The 27444-nt window shown below is 41.0% G+C and overlaps 1 protein-coding gene across 2 annotated transcripts; it reads left to right on the forward strand.

The window, feature by feature from the left end:
• The first annotated feature begins 1218 nt into the window (after positions 1–1218).
• LOC138963992 (uncharacterized) lies at positions 1219–27387 on the forward strand. 2 transcript variants are annotated; one of them, XM_070335857.1, is made up of 10 exons: positions 1219–1531; positions 9401–9455; positions 11763–11939; positions 12955–13106; positions 15502–15631; positions 17964–18112; positions 18281–18337; positions 19506–19638; positions 19975–20091; positions 20823–27387. In XM_070335857.1, the coding sequence occupies exons 1-10, from the start codon at positions 1352–1354 to the stop codon at positions 22964–22966; spliced, it is 3294 nt and encodes a 1097-aa protein (XP_070191958.1). In that variant the 5' UTR covers positions 1219–1351; the 3' UTR covers positions 22967–27387. The 2 variants fall into 2 exon arrangements, with proteins under 2 accessions (XP_070191958.1, XP_070191960.1); XM_070335859.1 differs by lacking the exon at positions 18281–18337.
• Positions 27388–27444: the final 57 nt, after the last annotated feature.

Raw genomic sequence — 27444 nt, forward strand, 5'->3', positions numbered from 1 at the left:
ATGTGGTTGATGGATATTTAGAGATTTAGTTATTTACTAGCTACTATGTCTGTAAACACTTTTTGACACAAAGTATAGGGGGTAGGCGTTTACTTGATTAAGTTGATACTTGGTGTTTAGAACTTCAAGTTAATTTACCCTTAAAAAAAAGTATAATGTTAACGAATTTTAAATCAGTCTTTTACTTTGTCTGCATCAAGAATCTGAATGGTAGTACATGTATTGGTATCATGATGTTGGCTTAACATAACATAACATAACATAAGCGGCCTGATAGGCCTTTCAGCCTTTTGCCTGCTATGTATTTCAGCTAGTGATTTGAAATATCGTTGTTTATATTTGTGCGCTGCGTACGTCCTAGGACGATCTCAATTGAGTTAAATTTGTAGAGAACATAAATTGTCTCCAGTGCTTGTCAAGTAAGTTTTTGAATGTGTTTAGTGTTCCTGCTGACACAATGTTGGGTGGTAAATTATTCCAGTTATTTACAACACGATTAGTAAAGAAGTTTGCATACAGGTTAGTTTTAACAGTTTGTTGGCTTGATTCCATAGTAAGTATACTGCATAGAATATATGTGTGTGTGTGTGCGTGCGTGTCGATCACTGTGTGTGTGTGTGTGTGTGTATGTGTGTGTGTGCGCGCGCGTGTGTGTGTGTGTGTGTCACTGTGTGGCAGGAACGGTGAGACTGTGTGTGTGTCACTGACACTGTCACTGTGTGTGTCACTGTGTGTGTGTGTACGACAGGAACGGTGACAGACAAAATATGGAAACATGCACACGCATACGGCCCCTCCCAACCACATATGCAACTTTGATTATGCATGCGATCTAAACAAAGAACGTGCACCAAAGTCTAATGTAATAGTTGTTGAGTGCGTTGGAAATGCACCGAACTTGACACAGTTTTCAAGACTTTCGAAACGATCGCTGTTTTCACTCACTTGAACAGAGCCTCGTCGTCCATCGCCGTGTTTTTGGGAGCTACGTTTACTCCAGTGACTTGGCGAAAAAATAATCCCTTGATCGGCTTCTCGCCCTCGGGAACTTCACAGGTGATTGCGAGCCGTGAGAAAGTACTTCACATTCCTATTTTGAATATGGCGGCTTCCGGCAAAAGTCACTATTTTTAGATTAGTGTCAAAACTACAAGGGGACGCGACTCTCATTCTTGTGACTGTGAGCAGAGTTTCGGGCCTTGTCATTCTGGGGAACCCGGAGCTCTGTTCATACCGAGAACAAGCCGCGAGAAACTTGTCAATATTGAGGAGGAACGCAGTTCTTGTGTACGGGAGGAATGAGGTTTCAAAATGTGGTAATGACTGCCAGAGAGCACGTTCAATTGATGCAATGGGGTGTCATCACGCTTGTGCCTTTCTAGCGCTGCTGCTGATTTTTGGAGACACACACAACTTTCTCTTTGCTGAGGACACTCTCAAAATAGTGCAATGTGTTGATTCCGGTCAAACTGTAGGAGGCACTACAGTGATGTATCCCGCAGACGCTACGCCCACAAATTGCACAGCGAGCGTAAGTTCGCCGGTTAATTGATGATTTTACAGTTTGGTGAACGCTTTATTTTGTTGCCATTTCTGTCATACTTTCCGTTGTCATGTTTCTGTCAATACTAAGTGTCATCCTTTCGATTGTCATGTCTCCCCCCCCCCCCCCCCCCCTCCCCAAAAGCACTTCTTCTTCTGAGTCATGCATGAACTGGGTCCTATAGGACGTTTTAAGTTCAGCGTGTTTGTCGTCAATCACAGTGATGAAAGAATTTGTTGCAGATTTTCTTGTTGTTTTTGTTTCCCTAGAATCACTCTGTTTCATGAAACCAAAACTTCAAGTTCTGATGAAGCATTTAATTGTTGTGTGTGAAATTAAGCCATATATTCTTGTCTACATTTTCCAATAATATCAGTGATGTACATTTTTCTAGCAGCCTTTAGGACAATTGTCCTGAAGACTGAAAATCAATAGGACACAGTGTCCTGAGATTGCAATTTCAATTGGACAAAAACACGATGCGTAAAACCGCATTTAAAAAGATTTTTCAGTTTAAATTCTTCCACCTTCCGCGACTGTCATGACTAGATACTCAAAGGATTGAATCACATTTCAAAGTTATTTGAACAGTTGTCGGTTTTTTTTTTCACTGTCCATCTGTCGACAATGTTTTTCAGGTAGGCATCTGACGGTTTTCTTTTTTTCTTCTTGGTCCAACTTGAGGATAAATTAATTCAAAGAATCAGATCCCATTTGGTGCCTCGTTCACTCAACAAACTGGTCACACGCAGTGCATAGGCTACTTTCGCTTGGCAAAACCGAAACCAGCTTTCCTCACGCAGTGTTTACTTTCGCTTGGCAAAATCGAAACAAGCTTTCCTCTTGAACATTGAACAGTCCGCATGTCCGCTTCATTGTCAAAAACGATCGGACCCTTGACCACTTCTTCTGTAGGTTAATCGGACCTGTGTCCTGCTGGGGTTAAAGCTATAGGTCCTGGGGAAATTGGATCGGTCAGAGACCGGAGACCGACTAAAATGTACATCACTGAATATGATTTAGTTTTCTCTTTTTTTGAATTTATTTCCCAAGTGAATACATACATGCTGCATGGTTGAAGAAAACTTACTTGTATGCTTATGCCACCCCTTGTTAATGAAGATTTATCTGGTCTCATCTTATCTCTCTGTCTGTAAGAAAAAGAGACTTTGAATATAATATAATATAATTTTATTGGGAAAAATTGATTTTCACTTGTATTTCATTTGCAAAGGTATAGGTGGCTGATGTGGTGTAAGGCAACAGTTCAGATTAGTAGCACAACAGTATAAGAATAACCCAATTCATACTCATAGTCGTATTAAAACTATATATATGCATTTTGGTGTACAAATTCTCTTTAGTTTGCTCTTCTGAAAACTGAAATGTTATAGAAAAAATTCCCTCAAGCTGAAAGTGCTTGTGCTTGCTCTGTCTCAGCCTACTAGATGATCAGGCTGTTATTGCTGCAACCTCTTTGGCTTGGCAACAGGTGGAGAGATAACTATGCAACCACTGCTACTGTAGCCAGGAGGGATAAAATCTCATTGCCTCTAACAAAGGCAGATTATTAATTTTGTAGTGAGCTCTTGGTAGTGGTACAGCAGTACCTGTGAAACGTGTTGTTCTTCAAACCCTTTTGCATTTTTTTAAAATTTAAATTTTTTTTTTTTATCGGATGCATTATTCTGACCTCTTGCCGGTGGACTCTTTGATAGTTGTGACATGTATGTCTATTACAGTATTAGTACTCTTAGCCAGGACATTTGCGCCCATGGATAATTTAAATCTAGTTCCTACTGACTTAGTGTTCTCTGAGTCTGGCTCTGGGAACATCAGTTGTGAGCCCATGAATACTCCCCTCATCAAGACAGACCAGCAACAAACACACCTCCTCCCCTCCAAGAAAAGACACCTGCTGAGGTTTTGTCTATCATCTAGATCAAAATATACCTGTCATCACAGGCCACCTGTTTTATACAGATGCTTTTTTTTGCTGGTTCCAAGAGTGTTCTTTCGTGGCGGGTATAATCACTGTACACAGGAACACCACATCATTTCTCTTAGTTCATTTGTGACCCTCCACCACGGAATGAGTCACATGTCACCTTTGCATGATTTTCATATTGTTACATTTTCCTAAAGAGTTTTTCATGGTCTATCCAGTGGTGAAAACTGTTTTAGAAAAGAGCAAAAACTGTTTGAGTTATAACTATAAGCCTGTGACTAAGGTGACCCTCACACAGTTACCAGACACCCCCCCGGACTTATATTAAGCCCAGCGCAGAACCGCGCGAGGTGACATGCGACTCATTTCGTGGTGGAGGGTCACATTTGTGCTGTATTTATGGGATTTAACTCATGTTACGAATGGTGTGTGTTTGTTGCTGGTCTGTCTTGAGGGGAATACTGCATCCTGTTTCCTGAGGTTGAAAGGAAGATTGTGGAAGGGGGTACTTGACTATCATTCAATGACAAGGAAGAAATTGATATGTTCACACTTTAGCATGGCTATAAACTTAGTTTGCTTTAGTCATTGTTTCTCTGTTTTTCATAAACCAAGCCAGTCAAACATTTTGAGTATGTCAACAGAAGAATGTTGATAAAATAAAGAGCCCCGCTAATCCCTTTTAAAACAGATTGGTTGTAAACTAACCAGAAATTGGCATACCCTGAAAAGTGTATTAATTCCCTCTCTACTTTTGTTTTTCAGAGTTTGCAGTGGGTGTGATAAATTGACACAATAAATAGGTATTATGAGTATGGCATAAAATGTGGTTAAAAGTTCCTGCAGTTCTTTTAAAAACTATAGAAAATGTATGTTCAGAGCTAAGTTAGTTCTGTGCAGAAATAGAGCCAGCTCGTTGTTTGTCCTTCAGAGCTACCACCCTTAACTACATGTATAGATCTGCATGCAGTTCACTTAGACGTTCTGGGTCATTTCACTTGGCACAGTTTTATTCCTTTATACCCCTGTCACACTAGGGCTGCGTCCTCACGGAGTTGGCACGGCGTTGGTAATTTCTCAGAGCGCCGTGGGATCACAGGAAAATTCTGCGATTGACTGCGCTCTTACGGAGTGCTTATGCATGGCATGCTAGGAGTTATCACTGCGCGTCCACGACGTGTCGATTAAGCGGAAGTGCATGTATACGACAGGGGAGTGTACTCTGCGTTATGGGGTTTTGCTCACAACGCACTTGCAACTTCCTGCAAACTCTGACAGACACGGTAGAAGCGCAGTGACATCCCCATGGACTCCGTGAGGTCTCCGTGCAAACGCCCTGCAAACGCTGATGGACGCGGTAGAAGTGCTGTGACATCTCCGTGAGGTCTCCGTGCAAGCGCCGCCGACTACCACTCCGCGCCAATGGAGATCTTGTGGCACTGTAGGAGACCTTACTGCGCTGCTACGACGACCCTACGGTGTTCCTACCACACGCACATATAGATATATCAGAACGTCGAGCGACGGCGCGATCTTTGTGCATGCTCAAAGTGCGCGCCGTTGCATGGCGTTCTTGGCGACCCCACCATGTCAAATGGAGATGCCACCGCATTTCCACGGCGCTAAAGGAGACCCTGCTGCGCGCACCGGGTTGGCATTCTTAATTTGTTTTGGACGCCGCAGGAACGCCGTGAGGATGCAGCCCTAGTGTGACAGGGGTTTTACCAGTATGGGTTGTTGTACAAATACTTGTACAAGATGGATTTCAAAATACCGTTCAAGAAAAGTAACCACGCAAGGGTTAGACACATATTTGTAGAGGAATTAAAAACCAGCAGTGCAAACGTTTGACGCTTATAACTAGGTCTCCAGCATTCTGTTACTCCTGTTTACACTTCGTGGCCATTTATTTATTCTTTTGTGTCTTTTTTTTCTGTAAAGATCCTGTTGCTGTGTGTTAAACATGAATAGATAAGTAAATATTTCCCCATCTGCTCTTTTTGTTTTCTTCTTCTTCTTTCTTTCTCTCTTTCTTTTGCTGTTTTTTTCTTTCATGTGTACTTAAAGCCCCACTCCGCCTTCTGTAAACCATCTGTTTCTGATCCCTGATCCTCCCGAGCTTTTACAGACTGTACAAACATACTTCCATTTGAACGCTTACCACTCGGAATCCTGGCTGCTTTCTGTTGAAAATGAGACATTTTCAAACAAATTTATTTTGTGCAGTTATAAAAAGGATGTACATGTACTATAAAACAATTCGGAAGCCTCGTTTTGGCGCTAAAACTAACTTTTAAAATCTAAAACATAAATGGACAAACATTCTTAAATCATAAATTGATTCTTTTTTCATCAAGACAAGATCAGTACAATTAAAAGTTTTGAACGTTTAAAAAAAAGGGAGCTCCCCAGAAGGAGGTCTCATGCAAGGTCGTGTTTGCCCAAGCAGATGAATTTTCTGCATATCGCCTGTTTCTTTGAAAGGTCAACCACCACCGCTCAGTACGTGTCACATGCAGTCGTTTGTTGCATTTTAGATTCAGAGTTACACAATAACGTGCTATTGCAGATACAGTGAGTCGCATTGAAACCACAAACTGACGACTTAATTCATCGCGTATGTGAAAAAGGGAAAGTGGGTCACACGGATCCACAACTCGATTAGGGGTTGAATAAACCACGAGAACTGGTGTGTGGTTTAAGCATGCTAAATCGCCATTCAAACGAACTGTGTCATTTAATGATGTTAAATATGCTAGTGCGAGTATGTTCCATAAGGTTAGAATAGCTTATTTCGTGAAAGATTCCATCGTTCTGTAAACCTCATCTGAGGCAGAGTGAGGCTTTAATCTTCCTTGTTTGCTGTAAGCAAATAGTCTTTACTGAATAACATCATTTGATGGCATGAAATTCACTTCGGGTGTATGTTGAATGAGAACAGAAAGGTTTCAGCATGAACATTTCAGACAGTTTTTGTCCCACTCAGATTTCACTTGGTTTTATTTCTCAGCTGCTATTATAGGAATCATGCATTATGGGCTCCCACGGATAATTTAAAAAAAAAATACCAGTCACTTCAAAAGGAGAGGAAAAAACACACCGCATTCAAAATTTGCCTCGCAAGTGCCAATTGTGCTTGAGCAGTGTGACCCCTCTGATTGTTAGTAGGACTTTTTCCTTATTCTTTAAAGTCACATTCCTTCCAATGTATGCAAAGATTCAACTTATCATCTCAGATCTGGCCAGGAAGTTTTACATGGAATAAGACCATCCCTCTACTTGGACGCACACTCAAAAACAACGAGAATTCATGCTCAGCGTGAGAACCTATGCTGTTTAATTGATTGAATTTGTACACAATATACCACTACATGTGTATGTTGAACAAATAATTCATTCAAATTCCCTCACTGCACAGAAAGCATGCAGGTTGTTGACTTGTGGGTACTTTGTGTGAGTGCAGGGACGGGACGACAATTGTAAAAGCCTGGCTATAAGAATTCTGAGATGGTGAGCTAAACTTTTTTCACTAGAAGGACTGTGCCTTGCTGTCTTTCACTGTTTCAGTTTCAGTTCCTTTCAAGATGTTTGTCCTCATGTGCTGCATTGAGTGTGTTTCTCATCAAACACTTGAGTGCTTCTCATCAAAACATTGACATTTGGATACGAGTTGCATGTGATTAAGTGCATTCAGACTTTGACAGGTCAGACATGATAGGGAAATGTTATGAACGGTTATGTCTGACATTAAGAGTCTTTAGTGAAATTGTATGACCTGAGACTTTATGAACCCAGCTATTAGTGCCGTCTGATCAGCTACATAAACATCAAACATTAAAGTTGTACATGCAGTTATGTTACTTTCATGGATATTGTTGACACTATTTATTAGTAAAGTGTCAATTTGTGACATGGTGGGTTATGTTTTGGTTATTGTGCTAATGTATATATATATATATATATTGACTTTAATTTTTTCAGTATGTAGTATCGCTCAACTGATGTAATGAAAACATTAGTGGACACTTATATATATATATGTGTTAGTTTGCAGTATCTGCAACTTGTATAAACTGAACGGCATGCACAATAATGCAGACAGCAAAGCATTGATTTTTCTTGCAGGAGGGAGCAATATTCTCTGACTCAGTTGTTGAAAAATGTTGCTGAGCGACTCTGATATCTCCGTTAGCCAATGCTTTTTTTTTGTCAACAACTTTCTATAAAGCCTTTTGTGGCTGATCAAAAAAAGAGCCCATGGACCCACAGCTCATGTTTCTTGGTTGAATGTTTGCTTAAAAGAAAAGGCTGAGGTGATACTATTAAGCCTGCACATGTATGTTTACAAAGCCTGAATGAATATATTGTGCAACACAAACCGGATCTTAAATGCGCACCATAAAGCCAGGATTTAAGGTTCAGTACTGCTGTACAAGTCATATTTTGGCACTGGGACAGAAATTCTTCTGTACCTATTTGAAATTGCTTAAGTATTAGCCCTCTTGATTCCTCCCCTTCTCTCATGATCACCACCCCCACCCCCCTTCAATCCAGAGTTTGACTTGCTATCACAAGTTTGTAATGTATTATTTCCTTCTCCCACTCCTCAGGTCTACCACCCACTCCCCTCCCCTACTCCTCCCTGCCCCCTCCTTGCCCCAAGCTGCCCCTTCCTTGCCCCAAGCTGCCCCCTCCTTGCCCCAAACTGCCCTATCTTATCCCTTAATGCCTCTTGTATTTAACACATTTAAAAGACATGAAAGGTACACTTCAACCGAATTCATAGACTGTGACAAGTCCTTTTTTTTCTCTTTGTGCTGCAAGGAATACTTGGCAGCACAGTGGGACTTGTGTTGAAAGGGTATTTTAGGACCAGGCAAAAGTGCCCTTTTATTATTATTATTATAGGTGGCCTTTCTCGATAGGTATATATTTTGGTCAAGATAATAGATAAAGGGACAGCAGAAAGCGTCCTTTCATGGGAGGTGTACTCTCATTTGAGGGGCCTGATATCAAAGGTACCACAGTACAGGTGTTGAGGCTTGCGAAACAGACTATGTGTATTGCTCAAGCTAAGGGTAGGGTGCTGGCAAGATCACACACACTGACACCCTTACACCACCATTATTCCTGCATGTCAGTGTCATAGTTGTCCTTACTGTGCAGCCAATGGAAATAGCAGGAAATATTTAACCCACTTGGTTCTGCTCCCTTTGTTGTCTTTTCAACTCTTGTTGCTGGGTTAAACGATTTGATCGAGTGACTGCCAAGTCTTTGTAATGTGTTTTTTTGTTATAGGGGGGAGGGGGGGGGGGTCAAAGGTTTCTTCCTTGATAAAGCTGTTAGTAATTGATCTCTGCACACACACACACACACACACACACATGGTGACAAACAAAAGCACACACATAAAGTTAGAATTTGTTACAGAGATTAAAAAGATAAAGACCACAAAAAAACACAGAGTGAGGAGGCTAACACATGCACCTGCTTGATTGAATGGACACTTTGTAAGACATTTCTATGAGTACTTTGTACAACTGAACTGAGGTGCTTATTTACACTTCATGTCAACACGTGAAAGTCGATAGTTCCTACTTTAAACTTGAAAGAATGAACCAAAATAGCTCTGCCGATACTAGTAACTAGGAGTAATACAGGCAGAGCTATTTTGGTCTTTTCTTTTGGGCCTTATGCTTCTTATTGAAACCCTGAAAAACATAATTATATATACCGTATATATGTCATTCCAATGTTTTTTTGTAATTTTTGCTTAGTTAATTTTTGTTGATAACACATTTCTATGATTTATATTCTTGGCAAGATTTTTAAGCAATTGAAGATCGATAGCTATACATTGCTTTTGGTATGAATTTATGTAACTTCTGCATATGTTTGTATGTTGTCAGGGCCCCACCAAGGGTTTACAGTGCAGGATTGGCAACTACAAAAAAAACCACCCAGGTATGGGTTAGATACATACAATAAGAGAAAAATGTAGTTATTTCAGGCTTTTTATTCCCCAGAGAAATTAGAGACTTACAATAACAAGCTAGTGTTTCTTCTGTAGCTCCTAGATCTTTGTGCAACACAGATGATACATCAGGAAGTAAGAGTTACGAGTTTGTTTTTGTGCAGCAAGCGAGCATTATTCCTGGTCATGTATTTTTCCTGTTTTGTATCAGTGATATTATTGTAATCTTACATCAACAACAACAAAACCAATAAACAGAGCCTAGCATTGTAAGCCGTTCGGCTTACTTTACGCCGAAATAACATCTCCAGTACGCGGAACTCGATTTGGTGTACGCCGAAATGCAAAAACCTGTTATTCCCAAACGGTAAACCCAAACAGTCCCAGCTTTCGTTTTGTGCGCCGTTCGGTTCAATTCTCAATCGGTTTGACAGTTTGCTTGAGCACGCACTTCCTCTGGCATCGCGCGAGCATGCTTTGTTGTGCCGGTGTTTTGTGGCTCTAAATTTGAAATAATGTCTCGAAGCGACATTGTTGAACGTGGTCAGCCATTCAGTGACAAAGAATCCAGGTATTCCTGGAAGTGGGAATGGCACTTCAAGTTTTGGCCAAATAACACAAGATTGTCAGTTTTCTTGTTTTCTGTCTGTGTTTTGCTTGTTGGTGAAGGCATAATTTAGTTGCTCAATCTTCTTTGGGGGGAGGGTCATTTTAGGTAAAAAATCTCAAAAAAATCTTCAAAGCCCCCCGAACCCCCACCAGGGGCTTTGCCCCTGGACCCCACTGGGGGCCTCCTGCGGCCCCCAGACCCCCGCCTTTGTAAGCTGAACTCACTTTTTCCAATGCTAGGCCCTGAATAAATGTAAAAAAAGAATATTAAAATTCAAATTCGAGGCTTTATAAGAATTAAAGGCACAGTAAGCCTCCCGTAAACCATCACAGATACTGTCAGGCTTTTTACACACAGTACAAACACCCTTCCATTTGAACGCTCATCAAACGGGAACATCCTAGGTGCCCTACATAAAGAGCGAGCAATTTTCAAAGAATTAATTTTGCGGATTGTGTCAGAGACAATCGGACCGTGGTGCGTTTTGGCGCTGGACCTAACTTTTAAAATCTAAATAATAAATTGACAGCTTGTTACACAAACATTCTTAAATCATAAAAGAATTCTTTTTTCATCAAGACAAGATCAGTACAATTCGAAGTTTTGAAAGTTTGAAAAAAGAAAAGCCCGGAAGCAGGGTCATGCAAGGTCGTGGTTCTCATAGCAGACGACGGTTTATGTCTATCGACGCCAGTTCCTCTGAACATTAACAGTCAAAAGCCATCGCTAGAGTTCTTGTGAACCACAGGCACAGCCGTTTGTTTCGTGCATAGTCAGAGGTACTTAATAACGTGCTATTGCAGATAAGCTCACAGGGAGTCGCATTCAAATTACTAACTGACGGCTACATTGTGAAAAAGGGAAACTTGATCACACGGGTTCACAATGGCTCAGGGGTAAGATAAACCACGCAAAAATAAATTCTTTGAAAATTGCTCGCTCTTTACGGAGGGCATCTAGGATGTTCCCGTTTGGTGAGCGTTCAAATGGAAGGGTGTTTGTACTGTGTGTAAAAGCCTGACAGTATCTGTGATGGTTTACGGGAGGCTTACTGTGCCTTTAAACTGCAGCTTCATGAGGACAGGTTGTGTGTGTGTGTTTTTATTTATTCTTGTTGTGTGTTTTTATTTATTCAATTTTTATTGGGAGGGGGGAGGGGAGATTGATTTTGTTTTGATTTGTATGTGGCTAGAATGGTGGGAGTTAAGGCATTCTGGAAGCAGATTGCCAAACTGAAAACAATTTCTTCATTCGCAAGATCTTTCACAGTATTTTTTCAATGTTAATATGTTTCAAGTCAGAGCTCAAAGTGAGGCAGAAAATGTGTAATGCTCTGTTTGCAAGTCATTCAATCTGTTTGCATGTTCTCTGTGTCAAGAGCAATCTTTTGAAGTCTATATGTATGTGTAAAATATATGTACCGGTAACTAGCTCTAAATGCATCCATGTTAAAGAAAAGACATTCGGGGGGACTCCGTTATTGAACAAAAATTAAATTCTCCATCGGAAAAAATAATGAGTAAATACAAGTAGTCACATTTGTGGGTGCAAATGCATGCACACTTTAAAAAAAACAGCTTGATTTGGTTTATTGTCGTGGTTTTTTTGGTGTGTTAGTGTGTGCTGATTTTTGACACTGCAGCAGCTCACACCTAATTAAGTTATAACGATGCTGTCATTTGTCCAGATGCCTGCAAAGATGTGACTGAACGTCTGCAGTCCAGGGCAGTTGCGACACCCCCTCGTCTGGACGAAGTCTGCCAGCCTCAGCTCACGAATCTTAACCTGTACAAGCTCTCTTGTAGGCACCTTGCATCTTCACCACAAGTATCCCTCAACTTTACCTTTGAGTTGCCTCTTTGTGGTAATTTGAATAATCTCCTTTTAATTGTTTGATTTAAAACAAATTGTAATTCAATCAAGTTTGCGTTTTAATGAAACAGATCCTGTGATTGGTCAGAATGCCCCAACTCATTAAAAATTACCGGTCATTAATTGTCGATAACCACTCGCTAAAAAATCCATTAACAACCTGCTGGCGAGGCGCATCGATACAGCCTCAACTAGTCTCGGTTAGCTTTGAGGGTCATTTTACAAGTAGGAAATATGAAAGCCAACGAAATACCGAGACCATAAGGTATGCGAAGTGATGACGTCGAATACGTGACGTAAGTTGATGCATGAATTCTTCCGGACTACGTCAGTCAATTCCAAAGATCGTTTTTGTGGTGTAAAGAATTTGTTTTAGAGTTTGCTGTCTAGAAACCCGTCAAAAAAGAAGGGAAAATGTGTGTGAAAGAAAACAAAACAGGAGCAGAGTGATACGATAGGAATACAGAGACATATTTCTTGGGACTTGACCCTTGCAGGTAGGTGGACTGAAAGTAGTGTGTGAACAGAACAGAACCAATTATGTCTGTTTACAACTGCATGAAAGCAGGAAAGAGATCGTCGTCAGATTGAATTACAATAACATTAACATGCTTCCATTTGAAACTTCTCGGACTTCATCGTGGATTGACGCCCTCCCAAAGTCTAATTGAAGCCCTCCGTCGCTTCGCTCCGTGGGGCTTCAATTAGCTTTTGTCGGGCGTCAATCCCAGATGAAGACCTCGGTTAGGCTGCCGTTTTATTTTTTGAATAAAAGGAAAATGAAAGGGATGTTGAGCAGTTCATGTTAATTGTTGATGTTTTTCACAATTGTATTTAGAACTAGGCAGGTCACTAAATTACTGAAAGCAGTACGAGAATCAGTTTTGTTTTAATGTAGTTCAAGCTGTAAGAAACCGTTTCTGGGCACAGATGACAGTTTGTAGAACTCATTTGACTGATTTTTTCCATCATAGATTCGTTCTAAATGCAGTGTGATTTGTGTGCAGCTGCAGAGTTTGCGAATGCATCGACAGCCGTCAAAGTGGATTTCAACGCCAACAGGGATCACCCGCAGAACTATTTTCAAACCCATCCCATATGCCGACTTTTTAACTACACCGGCAGTGACTTCAGTCACATTTCTGATTTCTCTCAAAAGGTCAGTTCCTGATCGAAAGGGTCAGTATATTTCCTAGACCAAAGTTTCATTTGAACATGATCACTGATGTAAATTTGCTAGTCATGTATAAAGACGTGATCCCGCAGTGGGGCACTGCGGTTATGAAATTAAAGGCCCCTCCTGTTTTTGGAACCGCAGGAGCTTTCTAGTTTGCTGTTAGGTAGATTTTTGGTTCCTCTTTCCTGTCATGCTCTCTTTTTCTTCATGAATTCTTTTCTTTTTTCTGCCTTCTTGCTCATTCATCTGTATTTTTTCCAAAAATCTCTTCTCTTGCCGCTTGTCTCGCGATTCATGTATAGTTTAATCTGTTAGTGTTCTGATGTAAGTCCAGCAGTAGATAGGTTAAGCCTATTTTAACATACTGGAAACTGGTAATCTTCCAGTAGGTATTAATTTAGTTTTACTAAAGCCTGCTGGGACACAAGTAATGGGTTAGTGCATTTGTAAACAGGAATCGCTTGACAAGTGGCCCCCTTCATCCCCCCCTTCCTCGTCCTGATATGGCTCTGCGTAGTCGGCTGGACGTTAAGCAACAAATTAAGTAGATGTGCAACGCCAAGGCACTGCATACCCCAGCGAAAGACAAACCTCTCTCTCTCTCTCTCTCTCTCTCTCTCTCTCTCTCTCTCTCTCTCTCTCTCTCTCTCTCTCTCTCTCTCTCTCTCTCAAACACACACACACACACACACACGCACACACACACACACAAACACACACACACACACACACACCCCAAGTCACACACGCACACATACACACACTCACTCACACGCACTCACTCACTCTCTCACAAAAACTTCATACACACAAAACACACACCCATACGCACATATGGACAGACAGACATACACACCTTTACAAACAAACACACATACACGCACACACATACACGTATGCACACACACACACACCACACACACACTCACACACACACACGAGTACAGACTCATGCACGCGTGCGCGCACACGGCACACACACAAATACACACACACACACCCCACACACACTCACACACACACACGAGTACACTCATGCACGCGTGCACACACACACAAATACACACACACACATACACACACACACACACACACGAGTACAGACTCATGCACGCGTGCGCACACACACACACACACTCACACACACACGAGTACAGACTCATGCACGCGTGCGCACACACAAATACACACACACACACACTCACACACACACACACACACACACACAAATACACACACACACACACACACACACACCACACACACACTCACACACACACGAGTACAGACTCATGCACGCGTGCGCACACACAAATACACACACACACACACACAAACCACACACACACTCACACACACACGAGTACAGACTCATGCACGCGTGCGCACACACACACAAATACACACACACACACACACACACACACAAACAGTAACACTAACACATGTGCACAAAATGAACACAAACACACACACCGCGCGAGAGAGAAAGACTACAGGGAGGCATGACGTCATGATGCATTAATTGACGTCAAAGACTTTCGACCGTGACGTATTCTTCTTAGCGAGCTTTATCCATAGACTTGGAAACTACGGAATTTCTACCCGTCCAAAGCGGCCTTGGGTGGCGTTTGCTCAAAAAATGGGGGCGCCAATTTTACCCACCGTATTTTTGTTAGTATGGTCCCAATTTTTGGTGAACTTCCATCTCCAACTGTGGCCCATTTTCGGGCACAAAGAATCCTTCTTTATCATGTATTATTCGGTATGCACATTTCTCAAATCGATTACAGTATAGCGTTCACGGGATACCTCCAGCTTTGCTGGGATAAACAAACAAATAAAGACGTGAGAAAATTTAACGTTTATGCAGTTTGCCAGAGACAGATTTTGTTGCTGAATGTCTCTTACTGGGCCTCGAGGCAAACACAGCAGTTGTCCTTCTTCTTCTTCTTCAGCGTTCCAGAATTGTCTGGTTACGTGTGAGCTCGTTTGCCCATTTGGGTTCCCCAAACTATACTCTGAGAGCATAGTCAGCTTCACTCCGCTTTCGTTGAGTAGGCATGCTGGGTATTTTCGTGTTTCCATAACCCACTGAACTCTGACATGGATTACAGGATCTTTTCCGTGCGCACTTGGTCTTGTGCTTGCGTGTACACACGAAGGGGGTTAAGTCACTAGCAGGTCTGCACATAAGTTGACCTGGGAGATCGGAAAAATCTCCACTCTTAACCCACCAGGCGGCAGCGACCGGGATTCGAACTCACGACCTCCCGATTAGGAGGCCGACGTCTTACCACCACGCCACTGCGCCCGTCAGCAGTTGTCCAAAAAATGTCAGTCGTAATTGTCAATACGGCAATCCTTCTGCTTTCAGATCACAATGTTTTATGAGTGGATGGCAGTGGGCATACAAGATCGCTCCAGCTACCCAGCGGTTGTCTACTACCTCAGCTTGACGGCAGACCCCTCAGCGGCCCAGCTCAACTACACCGTCGTCTACCTGGGTATGTCATGCTCTTTTGTCAAATCCCTCTCAGACCTGGGAACCCATACGATTTCGCCGTATTTTGTACGCATGATTGTCTAGAATACGATCAGTACGTTCAGTGGGAAAACAAATACGACGAGAAAAAATCCCAAGACCATTTTTCGTCACAAGCGCATCCCGAAGCCGATCCAGTATTTTGACACATGATTACATTTTTTGGGGGGCAGAAATCATTGAAAGAAGCATTTGTTTTTATTGTATTTGTAAACTTAATTGACGGTGCGACGGACGCGTGTGAAGTATGTTTGAATCATGGATGTTCAAATGCGGTGTGGAGTACGCTCACTTTTCTGGAAATACACCAAGTTTGTTTGAGAATACTCCAAGTGCAAAACAGGGGTTCCCAAGTCTGCCCTCTGCTTAGTGCACACTTGCATAGTGGAACCCCTTTTTAAGACGTACCTCAACAAGTCTATCTTAAATATCAGGTCTTAAAAGAGACCATGTGTTAAATCAGAGCTAAATTTGCAGCTGTTATGAGCGCAACATCAGATAAAGTGGGATCCACCAAGAGGGGAGGTCTTAAAAACAGACGGGTGTTTAGAGAGGGTTCCATGCACTGTTTCTGTGATTTTTGTTGTTTTAAATAGTGAACATGTCTTTTGAATGTTTGAAAGTTCGTGAAACAGAGTGTGTTATTACTGCAATGTTAAATTAAGGTAATCAATCACCCCCGCACTGCTGCCTCATTGGTCCAGTTGCATCTCAATAGTTATATAGTAGGGAGTTGAAGCATGGAGAATTGATTTCCCATAAACCTTTATGTTACTCCCAACAACTTTTTAAGGCCAGGTTTGGGTTCTTACAGATCTGAATTTTCAGGGGAATGAAATGAAAAATGAAAGTCAGAGCTACTTTTTACATTTAGTCAAGTTTTGACTAAATGTTTTAACGTAGAGGGGGGAATCAAAACGAGGGTCGTGGTGTATGTGCGTGTGTGTGTCTGTCTGTGTGTGTGTGTGTGTGTGTGTGTGTGTGTAGAGCGATTCAGACTAAACTACTGGACCGATCTTTATGAAATTTGACATGAGAGTTCCTGGGTATGAAATCCCCATACGTTTTTTTCATTTTTTGGATAAATGTCTTTGATGACGTCATATCCGGCTTTTCGTGAAAGTTGAGGCGGCACTGTCACGCTCTCATTTTTCAACCAAATTGGTTGAAATTTTGGTCGGGTAATGTTCGACGAAGCCCGGACTTCGGTATTGCATTTCAGCGTGGTGGCTTAAAAATTAATTAATGACTTTGGTCATTAAAAATCTGAAAATTGTAAAAATAATATTTTTTAAATAAAACGATCCAAATTTACGTTTATCTTATTCTCCATCATTTGCTGATTCCAAAAACATATAAATATGTTATATTCGGATTAAAAACAAGCTCTGAAAATTAAATATATAAAAATTATTATCAAAATTAAATTTTCCAAATCAATTTAAAAACTTTCATCTTATTCCTTGTCGGTTCCTGATTCCAAAAACATATAGATATGATATGTTTGGATTAAAAACACGCTCAGAAAGTTAAAACGAAGAGAGGTACACAAAAGCGTGCTATCCTTCCCAGCGCAACTACTACCCCGCTCTTCTTGTCAATTTCACTGCCTATGCCGTGAGCGGTGGACTGACGATGCTACGAGTATACGGTCTTGCTGCGTTGCATTGCGTTCAGTTTCATTCTGTGAGTTCGACAGCTACTTGACTAAATGTTGTATTTTCGCCTTACGCGACTTGTTTATTGTCATCCCTTCGCACACTTCATTGACCCCACTTTTTTAAGGGACACAACTCTTCCACACCCGATAAAAACTCACGGACTGTCTGGAAGTAGACTTTGTTTGAAAAGAATTATTGAGTTTGTATAGGTTGTGAAAGAGTGACTACTCTTGCTTTTGACTAGCAAGGGGTGTGCCTGAAACACGTGGACAACCAGCATGATTGTGTGGAAAGCTTGCCTCACTAAAAGCAAGAATATTCCCTCTTTCACAACCCATGCAAACCCAACAGAGTTATTTCTAGAATTCGTCTATTGCTTCAGTGATACCGACTCAGTAGGATCTGAGAAATGTGGGTCTTAAAAGTCTTCATTATAACAGAGGTGAATTCTTCTTCTTCTTCTTCTTCTTCTTCGCCTTTACACTTGGAGTCCAGCTCTTGGAAAACAGAGGTACATTTAGTGACTCCATGCTGAAAATGATGTGAAAAGTAAAATAGAGGGCCTCAACAGAGAAGTCCCACTGTATGACCATATACAGTATACGGTGATGCTGCATGTATTTCAACCAACAGATGTGTCCAGTCAGTCCATGCGTCTGGTGGCCGGGGCATGGAGGTCCAATGGCAGAGCCCACTTTATCTTCCTGCCCATCGACCACGTAAACAATTACCGCATTGAAGCCACGAGCGTTGGGCAAGCCAAGTGGGAACATTCTGAAGAGGTATGATTGCAGAAAAACGGATGGATTGATGGGATGGATGGATTGATTGATTCGTTAGTTTGTTGGTTCTGTGCTTTTAGTTTTACACACACACACAAAATAGATTGATAAAGCAAACATTTGAAGACTCGATGTCATTCCCTTGGTTTTGTTTTTCTGCTTCAACAGGTTTCTAGCTCAACATTTGAACTTAAAGACATCCCAAATTATGCAAACATTGTGACGGTGAGTGTTCCAGTTATCATTAAAAGTACAGTCGAACCCACCTGAAACGAACACGCTAGTTACGAATTTTGACTTATAACGTATTAGTTTTAAGTTCCCAAATAAATTCCTCTTTCTTCATGCTTAAAAAAAATGCTTGAAACGAATTCTTTGTAACGAATTTATGCTTATAACGAGCACTTTTTGGATTCCCAAGCATGCATAATGTCTGTAATTTACTCACGCTTATGACGAAATCTTTACACTCGTCCCGAGATCGACATATCATATCATTTGCATAACGAACCCCTCTTTTAACAAACACGTTTTCATCGCCCCAGAGCCGCTTTGTCTCTAAAAGTCACAAGGCTACAAGGATCTGCGTGTGAGGCGAGATCAAAGGCCTTCTTTATAGACACTGACCTTCTTCCCAGGGGTCATTGACCCAGTTTTAGCTATGAGAGGTGGTTCCCCTTTCATATGAGAGAGGAAACTTCCTGCACCCGGGTCAGTGACCGAGTTTAACCTATGGGGAGTTTAACCTATGGGGCGGTCTCTTTGATGTCTTGAGAGGAAACTTGGCCAGGGTAGTACATGCACCAGAACTGGTGGACACCATGAAATCGGAGATTGATCAGAATGTACATGTACATGCTTTTACACGACTTTTTAAATTTTACTTCTAAAATTGTGACAGTAAAAAAATCAATCAATTCTCTTAATGCGAATTTCGGTTAAGACGAACTTATTTCCCGATCCCCAGTGATTCGTCTTAAGCAAGTTCGACTGTACCTTCTTTTCCATGAAGACTGTGTGAATCTTGACAGATCAGGCCAGGCCTTTAATGACCTCAAAGACCAGCAGCTTAACTTCCATTTGGATGCATACTTAAACTCTACAGTCTAGCTGCTTTATGTGTTGTGTGGACATTTTGTTGTGGAATTATTTGTAAATGTACAACTTGCTCATGTATCGATCTGCAAAATGAATTCAGCAGAAGATTTGATGCTTTTCAGTTGTCACTTTCCAGTCTTAAACTTGAGGTGGTTAAATACTGACACGATGAAGTAATTAAGGTTTGAGAAACTTAGGTCCTCATGCAGAGGGAGTCTAAAAATGGAGGGTCTCAAAACTGAAGTTTGGCTGTACTGATCAAACTGTGCAACAAAATTGTCATGGTGTTTTGCAGGTGAAAGTAACTCCCACTGACAGGGATATCTGTGACAGACTGGGTTACCCCTACTGTGCACCAATCACCATCACCCTACTGGACAAGAACACGCTTAATCTGCCCGTAGAACCACTGCATCCAGTTAAACCTGGTGAGTGTTTGAGTGTTGATTTGCTGATGGTTTGGTATTCTTGTCGGTTGGTGCAAATGGGTGAATGTTTGGTGTGTGTTTGTGTTTGTTTGTGTGTGTGTGTGTGTGGGTGTGTGTGTGTGTGTGTGTGTGTGTGTGTGTGTGTGTGTGTGTGTGTGTGGGTGTGTGGGTGTGTGTCACAGTGTGTGTGTGTGTGTTTGTTTGTGTATTTGTGTATGTGGTGTGTGTTTGAGAGGGCACTTATAAGTTTGTGTAAAAACAGTGAAAGTTGTCATTTGTCAAGGAGGAGGTTCAGTAGGGGTTTCACTGTAGCTGTCTGTGGGTTGTGTTTTGCAGGTGTGAAGTGGAGGCACATCCTGGTCATTACTGTGGGGTCGTTGGTCGCTGGCGTCCTGATTGCGGCCACCATTGCTGTGTTAAGGCGTCACCAGGGAAGACCAGCAAAGCCAGAAGGTCTGTATTATGATGAATAGCCTTTAATTTTGAGCCTACATTCTTCAAGCTTACCTGGGAAAGTGGTTAGGATGCTAGACAATTGGTTGAGTTGAACATTCTCAGTCTCTGCAGCCTCAAGTTTGTTAGTTTGTAATCCCTTTAGTGCTTAGATTTGATGTGTTTGGTTGTTTTATTCTCGGCATTGTGGGCTAAGTTTGATGTAAAAGTTTAAAAGTTTGTTGTTTTTAGTGCTTGGATTTGTTGTGTAGGCTAAGCTTGATGTAAAAGAATAAAAGTGCCTAAATTATGCTGTGCATGGGGGAAAAAAACACAGAAAAAAGTAGAAATGATTGAGAAATGTTTTTCTGCCATTTTATTCTTGGCTCTGTGTCTTACCATAAACAATTGGCAGTGACATACAATGTAGACACTTCTTTACATAACTTTTAAGAAAGTCACAGGTTAGACATTTTTGTTTTAAAAGTCACTTTCTTGTCAAATTAAAGAAACAAAGAAGATGCAAACACATGAGGTGATAAAAATTGGTCAAATTGCAGAACCTTGAATCATTCTATGAAGGCTTCTGTGAGGCTGTGTAATTTGCATAATGTGTTTCTTCGTATGTTTGATTTTTGTTCTTAAATATTTAAACGATGAGCTAGACACAAATATTGGCTCATAAACTGCTTGCTATTTTTTTTATTTTGACTTTTGTTTTGTTTTTTAAGATTGTGATTTTTTTGTCTTAGGTTATGAGCCAGCCCCAGAGGCACCAGATGAACAGCGAGAGCCGCGGCAAGTCCTGACCATCACAAGTCTCCCAGAGTCTGTGTATGAGGAAGTTCTGCTTGATCTTCTCACTCACCATGGATTCAAAACAGATCCGCTCAGAGATGCCCAGTGCAAAAGCCGGATGAGAAATAACAAACCCATTCTGCTGATCATTCACCCGCACATGATCAACTACCCAGCGTGGCAGACTTTTGTTGATCTTGTGTTATACATCTCTGAAAACAAACCACTGTGGAGGAGGGTAAGGGTGATTTCCCTTGAAGATCAGGGTGAGGTGTGTCGACTGCAAGATCTATTCCCCGGCTTGGAAGGTATTCGTCCTCGACTGAATGAATTTTGGACAAACCTCAAGGAGAGAACACATGAGCTGCGCACACCTGATGATGGAGAAACTCTGATAGCACAATTAAATGAAGTTTATGCTGGAGAGAGACCAGCTGTCCAGGTTCATAATGAAGAGGAAGAGGAAGCCATCAGTTTGATTTCATCTTCTTCAGATATCTTTGAGCTTGGTCAGAGAAACAGTAGAGACTTTGGCATTAATGCTGAAGAAGAGGAACCAGAGAGAGCCAATCGTAGTCCATGCTGTGAAGTTAAGGTGAATGTGCCTGACAGACATGCACATTATGTTGTGTTCCATCAGGCCGTTCCAGAAAATGAAGGTGAAGGTCATGACCTAAAACCACAGTCAGAAGTTGGAGCATCTGGCGTTAGCACCATTTCTGATCCACAGGAACTGGTGGGACAAATTAACGGACCTGTTTCAGTAGAAATTCACTTCCCCACTCATGAACCATCCCACTTTGCTGCAAGTGATGAAGGCCATCATGTTCCTCAGGGGCCGCATCTCAACCCAAATGATGATAATGAAATATCTGATGGACTTAATGAGTTGCGTTTCAGTGCAGTTCCACCTCAGCGCCTTCCTCCTGATGGCAGCGATGCTTCGCCTCAGCCGCTTCCAACATTGGAAAGGGGTGATGGTCCTGATCCAGATGAAACAACACCTAAAGTTCTGTTTAGCAGAGATCCAGCTTGGGAGCCGGAGCATCTTCGGACTACAGAAGACATGTCGGGTAATGTGCAAATCAATTTGTCTGCACTTCCTAGTCCTGAACCCTTAGGTGGGGCAGAGATTGAGAAGTTCCCGCCTGGAGAGAGTCCAACTGACGTGTTAGTTAATGAGGGCAGAGATGGTTTTGAAAGTTGTCGACATGTGCCTCACTTTTCGCTCTTGCTTCCCAGTAGCGGCAGTGTAGTTTCAAGAGAGGAGACAGAGAACCGAGAGCAAATACAAGATGCTTCAGCAGTCAGAGAAGGAGAAGAGAACAGAGAGCAAGTACAAGATGCTTCAGCAGTCAGAGAAGGAGAAGAGAACAGTTACCACTCTTCCCTGGGACCACCAGCCAGCTCTTTGTCTGGTGTGCGTCAGCCTTGTTACGATGACAGAGCAAGGGGGGACAATGATCATAATTCTGCCAACGGTTATTCGCCCTCAGCACCCTGGGTTTGTGGACCCAATGAGTACATGTCCATGCTTTCACAGAGAAGCCTTGGGCCAGGAGGTAACAGTGTGGCAGGTCCACTGGAAGAGTTCAATGCTGGCATTGGTATTGTTGACACAAGAAATCTCTCGCTTGAAGAAGCAGCAGTGTGGGAATCAGACGACAGTTCATTTTTTCCTCCCAGCGTGAGAAATGGACCAGACAGAGCTGCTGGCTTTAAGGCGGGAGCAGAGCAGGGGAATTTCCATGTCCCTCTTACCCTCAACGATGAAATACTTTTGCTAGAAAGAGGTGGCAGGCAGGGTGAACAACCCATGCCAGATGTTCATCGCTATGATGGATATGTGGATGAACAAGGGGAAAGGGCTTATGAACTCGACTTGAATGGAGATATGTGTGATAATGAACAGCGAGAGAGAAATGTGCGCGGTAATGGAAATGTGGATGATAATGGACAGAGTGTTTTCGTACTACAAGCTCCAGTCGTTCCAGGGAGAGAAGCAGAGGAACATGCTGAAAGCATTGATGAGGACGACGACCCGGATTCTGGGGTAGCGTGGAATCCAGACTCCATAGAGTCACAAGATTCACAATAGACAGTATTTAAAATTAAGTGGTGCAGTCTCTTAGTCTGAGGAGAATTCAGAAATTACGGATTGCATTATGAGAAGGAATACAAGAAAACAATTTACCAACTGAATGCATTTTTCAGATACTGGTAGTGGTACTCTTCTCATCAAAACAAAAGTATAAAGCAGAGGAAGAGAAGCTTTTTCAAATTACTGCTTGCAGTTGCACAGCGGTTTTAAAATGACCAAATACTGCAATGGAGTTTAGATTGGGATTGTTGGTAAAAGTTTTATACGGTTTTGTATTTGTCTCACTGGGAGCTTAATGTACTTAGTCTAGTATTGTATTAATTACGCTTTCTTCTATTTGTCTCTGTGACAATGAAAAAACAGAACACACACATCTTTAAAAATATTGTGACTGGCCAACTGACCAACATTGTTTTGGGCCTCGTCATTGGAAACAAACATTTATTTGTGTTTAGGCCTCATGTATACGTTGAACTGGTAGTTAATGTTCAGGATTCAAAAATCCCAAAACAAGATAGACTGCCAACGTTTCAAAATTCAGAATTAAAAAAAAGTATTTGATTTTGTTCAGGATTTGTTATCTCAAACATTTGTTTACTTCCATTATTTACAATTCTGGTTGCACTTGTATGTTTATAGAAAGAGGCTGTACAGATTGCTGTTTGCTGTACAGATTGTTACAATGATGAAACATCAGAGAGATTAAGTGTACACGTTTTAGTGGTAGTAGTAGTGGTTAACTTAAGGAAAATATATGTATCATTACGCATTCCGCTTACCATAACACCCCCCCCGCGGGTTAGGGGGAAGAATTTACCCGATGCTCCCCAGCATGTTGTAAGAGGCGACTAACGGATTCTGTTTCTCCTTTAACCCTTGTTAAATGTTTCTTGTATAGAATATAGTCAATGTTTGTAAAGATTTTAGTCAAGCAGTATGTAAGAAATGTTAAGTCCTTTGTACTGGAAACTTGCATTCTCCCAGTAAGGTAATATATTGTACTACATCCCATGTCTGGACTCTTCAGTTGGAAAAAGAAGAAAAGTCATACACGGAGCAGACGACACAGCCGAAAACAAGAACAAAAGAAACGATTATTGCAATGTTGTTTGTATTGATACATCTTAATGTTTCTTTGATACATTTTAACAACTCGAGTGTTGAATAGGCGCATGCAGAACGTTCGGCGTGCACAGAATCTTTAGAAAGTGAATGCGCTGGAAGAGAAGTGTTTGCGTGCATCTTTCTCTGTCTGCAGATTCACTCATTCAGATTCATTTCTTTGGCTGAAAATTTAGTGCATCAAACCTGGAATAAGTCACACATGAAACTGACATTTGTAGTATTAAGTTGTTCAGTAACATACTAGTTATAAAGAAATGTATGAATAAACAAGCGTTCGTTGAGTTTTCACATAACATTCAGGGCTCGTTATTTCTGTCGATTTAACCACCGCTCGTTAGCAGATCAAAGGGAGCAAACGTAAACTTTGACCCCTAACCTTTGAACCGCACAAAACGCAGACGTCACCAAATAAAAAAAAGTACCGATCACCACTAACACTAACACAGTACACTTGAGGTACAAAAAAAATTCCACCAGAAATGTGTATTTGCTGTTTACAAAGATGAATGACGTATTTTTAATCTGTATTTATTGTTTTTACTGATTAACACCTTACCAATGTGTTAGTGTTACAGGCATAATGATCAATGTTTTATCATGGTCTCAGATTTATGATGCTATGATAACCTTCATGTACATATATATATATATATACAAACTATATCATTCTTGCTTTTTTGAAAAATATTGAAATGTTGATTTCGACATATCTACACGAATGGCAGCATTTCTTGATAACAAAATGTTATGACATAACACTGGAATGAATGTTGCACAACTGATGAGAACAATGATTCAGATAATCATGTGTTAAAAAGCATAATAACCAACTTTTGGGGTTCCCCCCGCGGGTAAGGGGGAAGAATTTACCCGATGCACCCCAGCATGTCGTAAGAGGCGACTAATCTGTTTCTCCTTTTACCCTTGTTAAGTGTTTCTTGTATAGAATATAGTCAATTTTTGTAAAAAATTTAGTCAAGCAGTATGTAAGAAATGTTAAATCCTTTGTACTGGAAACTTGCATTCTCCCAGTAAGGTAATATATTGTACTACGTTGTAAGCCCCTGGAGCAAATTTTTGATTAGTGCTTTTGTGAACAAGAAACAATTGACAAGAGGCTCTATCCCATCTCCCCCCTTTCCCCGTCGCGATTAAACCTTCGTGGTTGAAAACGACGTTAAACACCAAGTAAAGAAAGAAAGAAAGTGAAGCTAATTTCATTCCATTTTGTCCATTGTTATTTTGAAACGTATTCCAATATTTTATTGAAATTGTTGAGAATTGGGAGGCTGTTTTTTGGCATCCATTTGCTTTACCGGTAATTTGTTTGGGTACCAATTTAATCAGTAACGTCTACAGAGTCTACAGAGAGAGAGGGAGAGAGAGAGGGAGAGGGAGAGAGAGAGAGATTGGTCCATCTTAATTATTATATTTTTGCTCAGTCAGAAACACAATCATGCTTATAGATAAGTTTGTTGAAATATTATACATATATATCTTAAAGCTAGCTCCCAGTTTGTATTATGTGTTACAGACTGACAAGTGCTCTGTCATGAGTTGTTTGTGTATATATGTGTCATGTTGTCATTGTTTCAAGAAATTTATGACCTGCACTTATCTCAGTTTTGAGAAATTACTGTAAAACAGTGTCAGAATACACATTCTAATGTCCTTGTTTTGTTACAAAATGTAAATCAAACTTTTTATTTTTATTTTTATAGATCTAGATCTTTTTCATATGTTGATATGTGTATTACCTGATCATTTGGTGTCTCTGTTGAAGTGACATTTTCTGCTGTTATCCGTTTCAACTGTTGTTTTGCCCCTATAGACATGCATACATATACGAATAGTATGCTGTAATTAACATCAAAATAGCGAAAACAATTAGTTGCTGTTTACATTTTATAATTTCTTATTTTGTTGATTTGTGTTCACACTTACTGTTGATCTGTTACTTGTTTCTACAAATTCTGTAAACAATGCATTTGTTTTTGTTTTTGTGTTTTGTTTTTAATTGGGTGCTGAGAAAGCTCAATCCATTTTTACGACTGTTGTTATGAAGTGGTAGCTTTTGTACAATCAAAATACTGACAATGAAAACTAAACACAAAAACTGGGGGAAAAAAGGAAGTGGTTTAGTTGACGAGACAAGTTAAATGCATGTACATGCTTTTGGATTTAAGCTGGTTATTGTAGAAAAAATATCTAATTAGTTATATTGAGTAGTGTAAATATGATGTGTACATACTAGATGCTATGGAGGTTTATTAACACCACATTTTAACAGTGACACCTAGTTAAGTGACTCCCAGAGATCTGATGCAAATGATGTGTCAACATCTGTGACAATGTAAGTATAATGTAATAAGTGCTTGAGAATCAGTGAACGTTCCTGTGTCTTTCTGTGTCAAAATCAGAAGTTGCAATCGTTTCAGGCAATGCATTTGGTGAGATCTTTTCAGAACCAGTTCATCGCCAGCTATCATTGTGGATTAATCTACCGGTACCCTGATTCCAGCAGGGCTTTATATTCAAAAAGAGAACCTTACCTTACTTTACCTCACCACTTCCCCTCATCTCACCTGACCTTAACATTACCTTTGCCTTGCCTTACCGTACCTTCTCCTTTTTTGTGTGTGTGCCTTATCTGACCTTCCCCGATCTGTGTGTATGCGCGCAGCATTAAACTGCAAAGCTGCTCTTAACCCTCAAAACAAGGCCCAGAATGCACCAGATTGCACAGATTTTAACCGTTTTTCAAACATTTTCCGGGGGAGCATGCCCCCGGACCCCCCTAGTTCGCGCGCCTGCTTTGCAGGCGCGCGCTTGTGGCTTCGCCACTTCGCTGATTTGCCCCCCTAAAAAAGGAGGAACCCCCCCCTTACAACTCATTTGGTCCGGTCCTGTAGGATACTTTGATCGACCAGCGGTTTGATACAAGCTCATGTCCTCTGTGTGTGTGTGTGTGTGTGTGAAGGGCATTTGTACCTGAAATTTACCCAAAACCCAACCTGTCTTTTTTTTAAAAAGAAGAAAGAATTCCATGTGAAAGGAAGAAGAGAACTACTGATCATATTTATGCCTGCAGATACCTCTATTGTCTTCACATTTACACTCTTTGAAATTGCCATTTCAATATATATTTCTACTTTATTTTCAAAAGTAGTGACTACTTTAAGATTTTTCCAACCACTGTGTGAGCTGTTATAATCTATGCGAAGAGTCATGCTGTGATAGATTTGAGTGGTTTTGCTTGAAATTGTTAACAGAAGTAAATACTTCAATTCCAAGTTGTTTCTGAGTGTGTGTGTGTGTGTGTGTGTGTGTGTGTGTGTGTGTGTGTGTTT

This window comes from Littorina saxatilis, linkage group LG4 (assembly GCF_037325665.1).
Source record: "Littorina saxatilis isolate snail1 linkage group LG4, US_GU_Lsax_2.0, whole genome shotgun sequence".
Taxonomy (NCBI): domain Eukaryota; kingdom Metazoa; phylum Mollusca; class Gastropoda; order Littorinimorpha; family Littorinidae; genus Littorina; species Littorina saxatilis.

Coding starts and splice junctions, on each gene's coding strand:
- LOC138963992 (XM_070335857.1), top strand. CDS start 1,352: ATGGGGTGTCATCACGCTTGTGCCTTTCTAGCGCTGCTGCTGATTTTT. Junction 9,456..11,762: donor CTACAAAAAAAACCACCCAG/GTATGGGTTAGA, acceptor TCATTTGTCCAG/ATGCCTGCAAAGATGTGACT. Junction 15,632..17,963: donor CTACACCGTCGTCTACCTGG/GTATGTCATGCT, acceptor TTCAACCAACAG/ATGTGTCCAGTCAGTCCATG.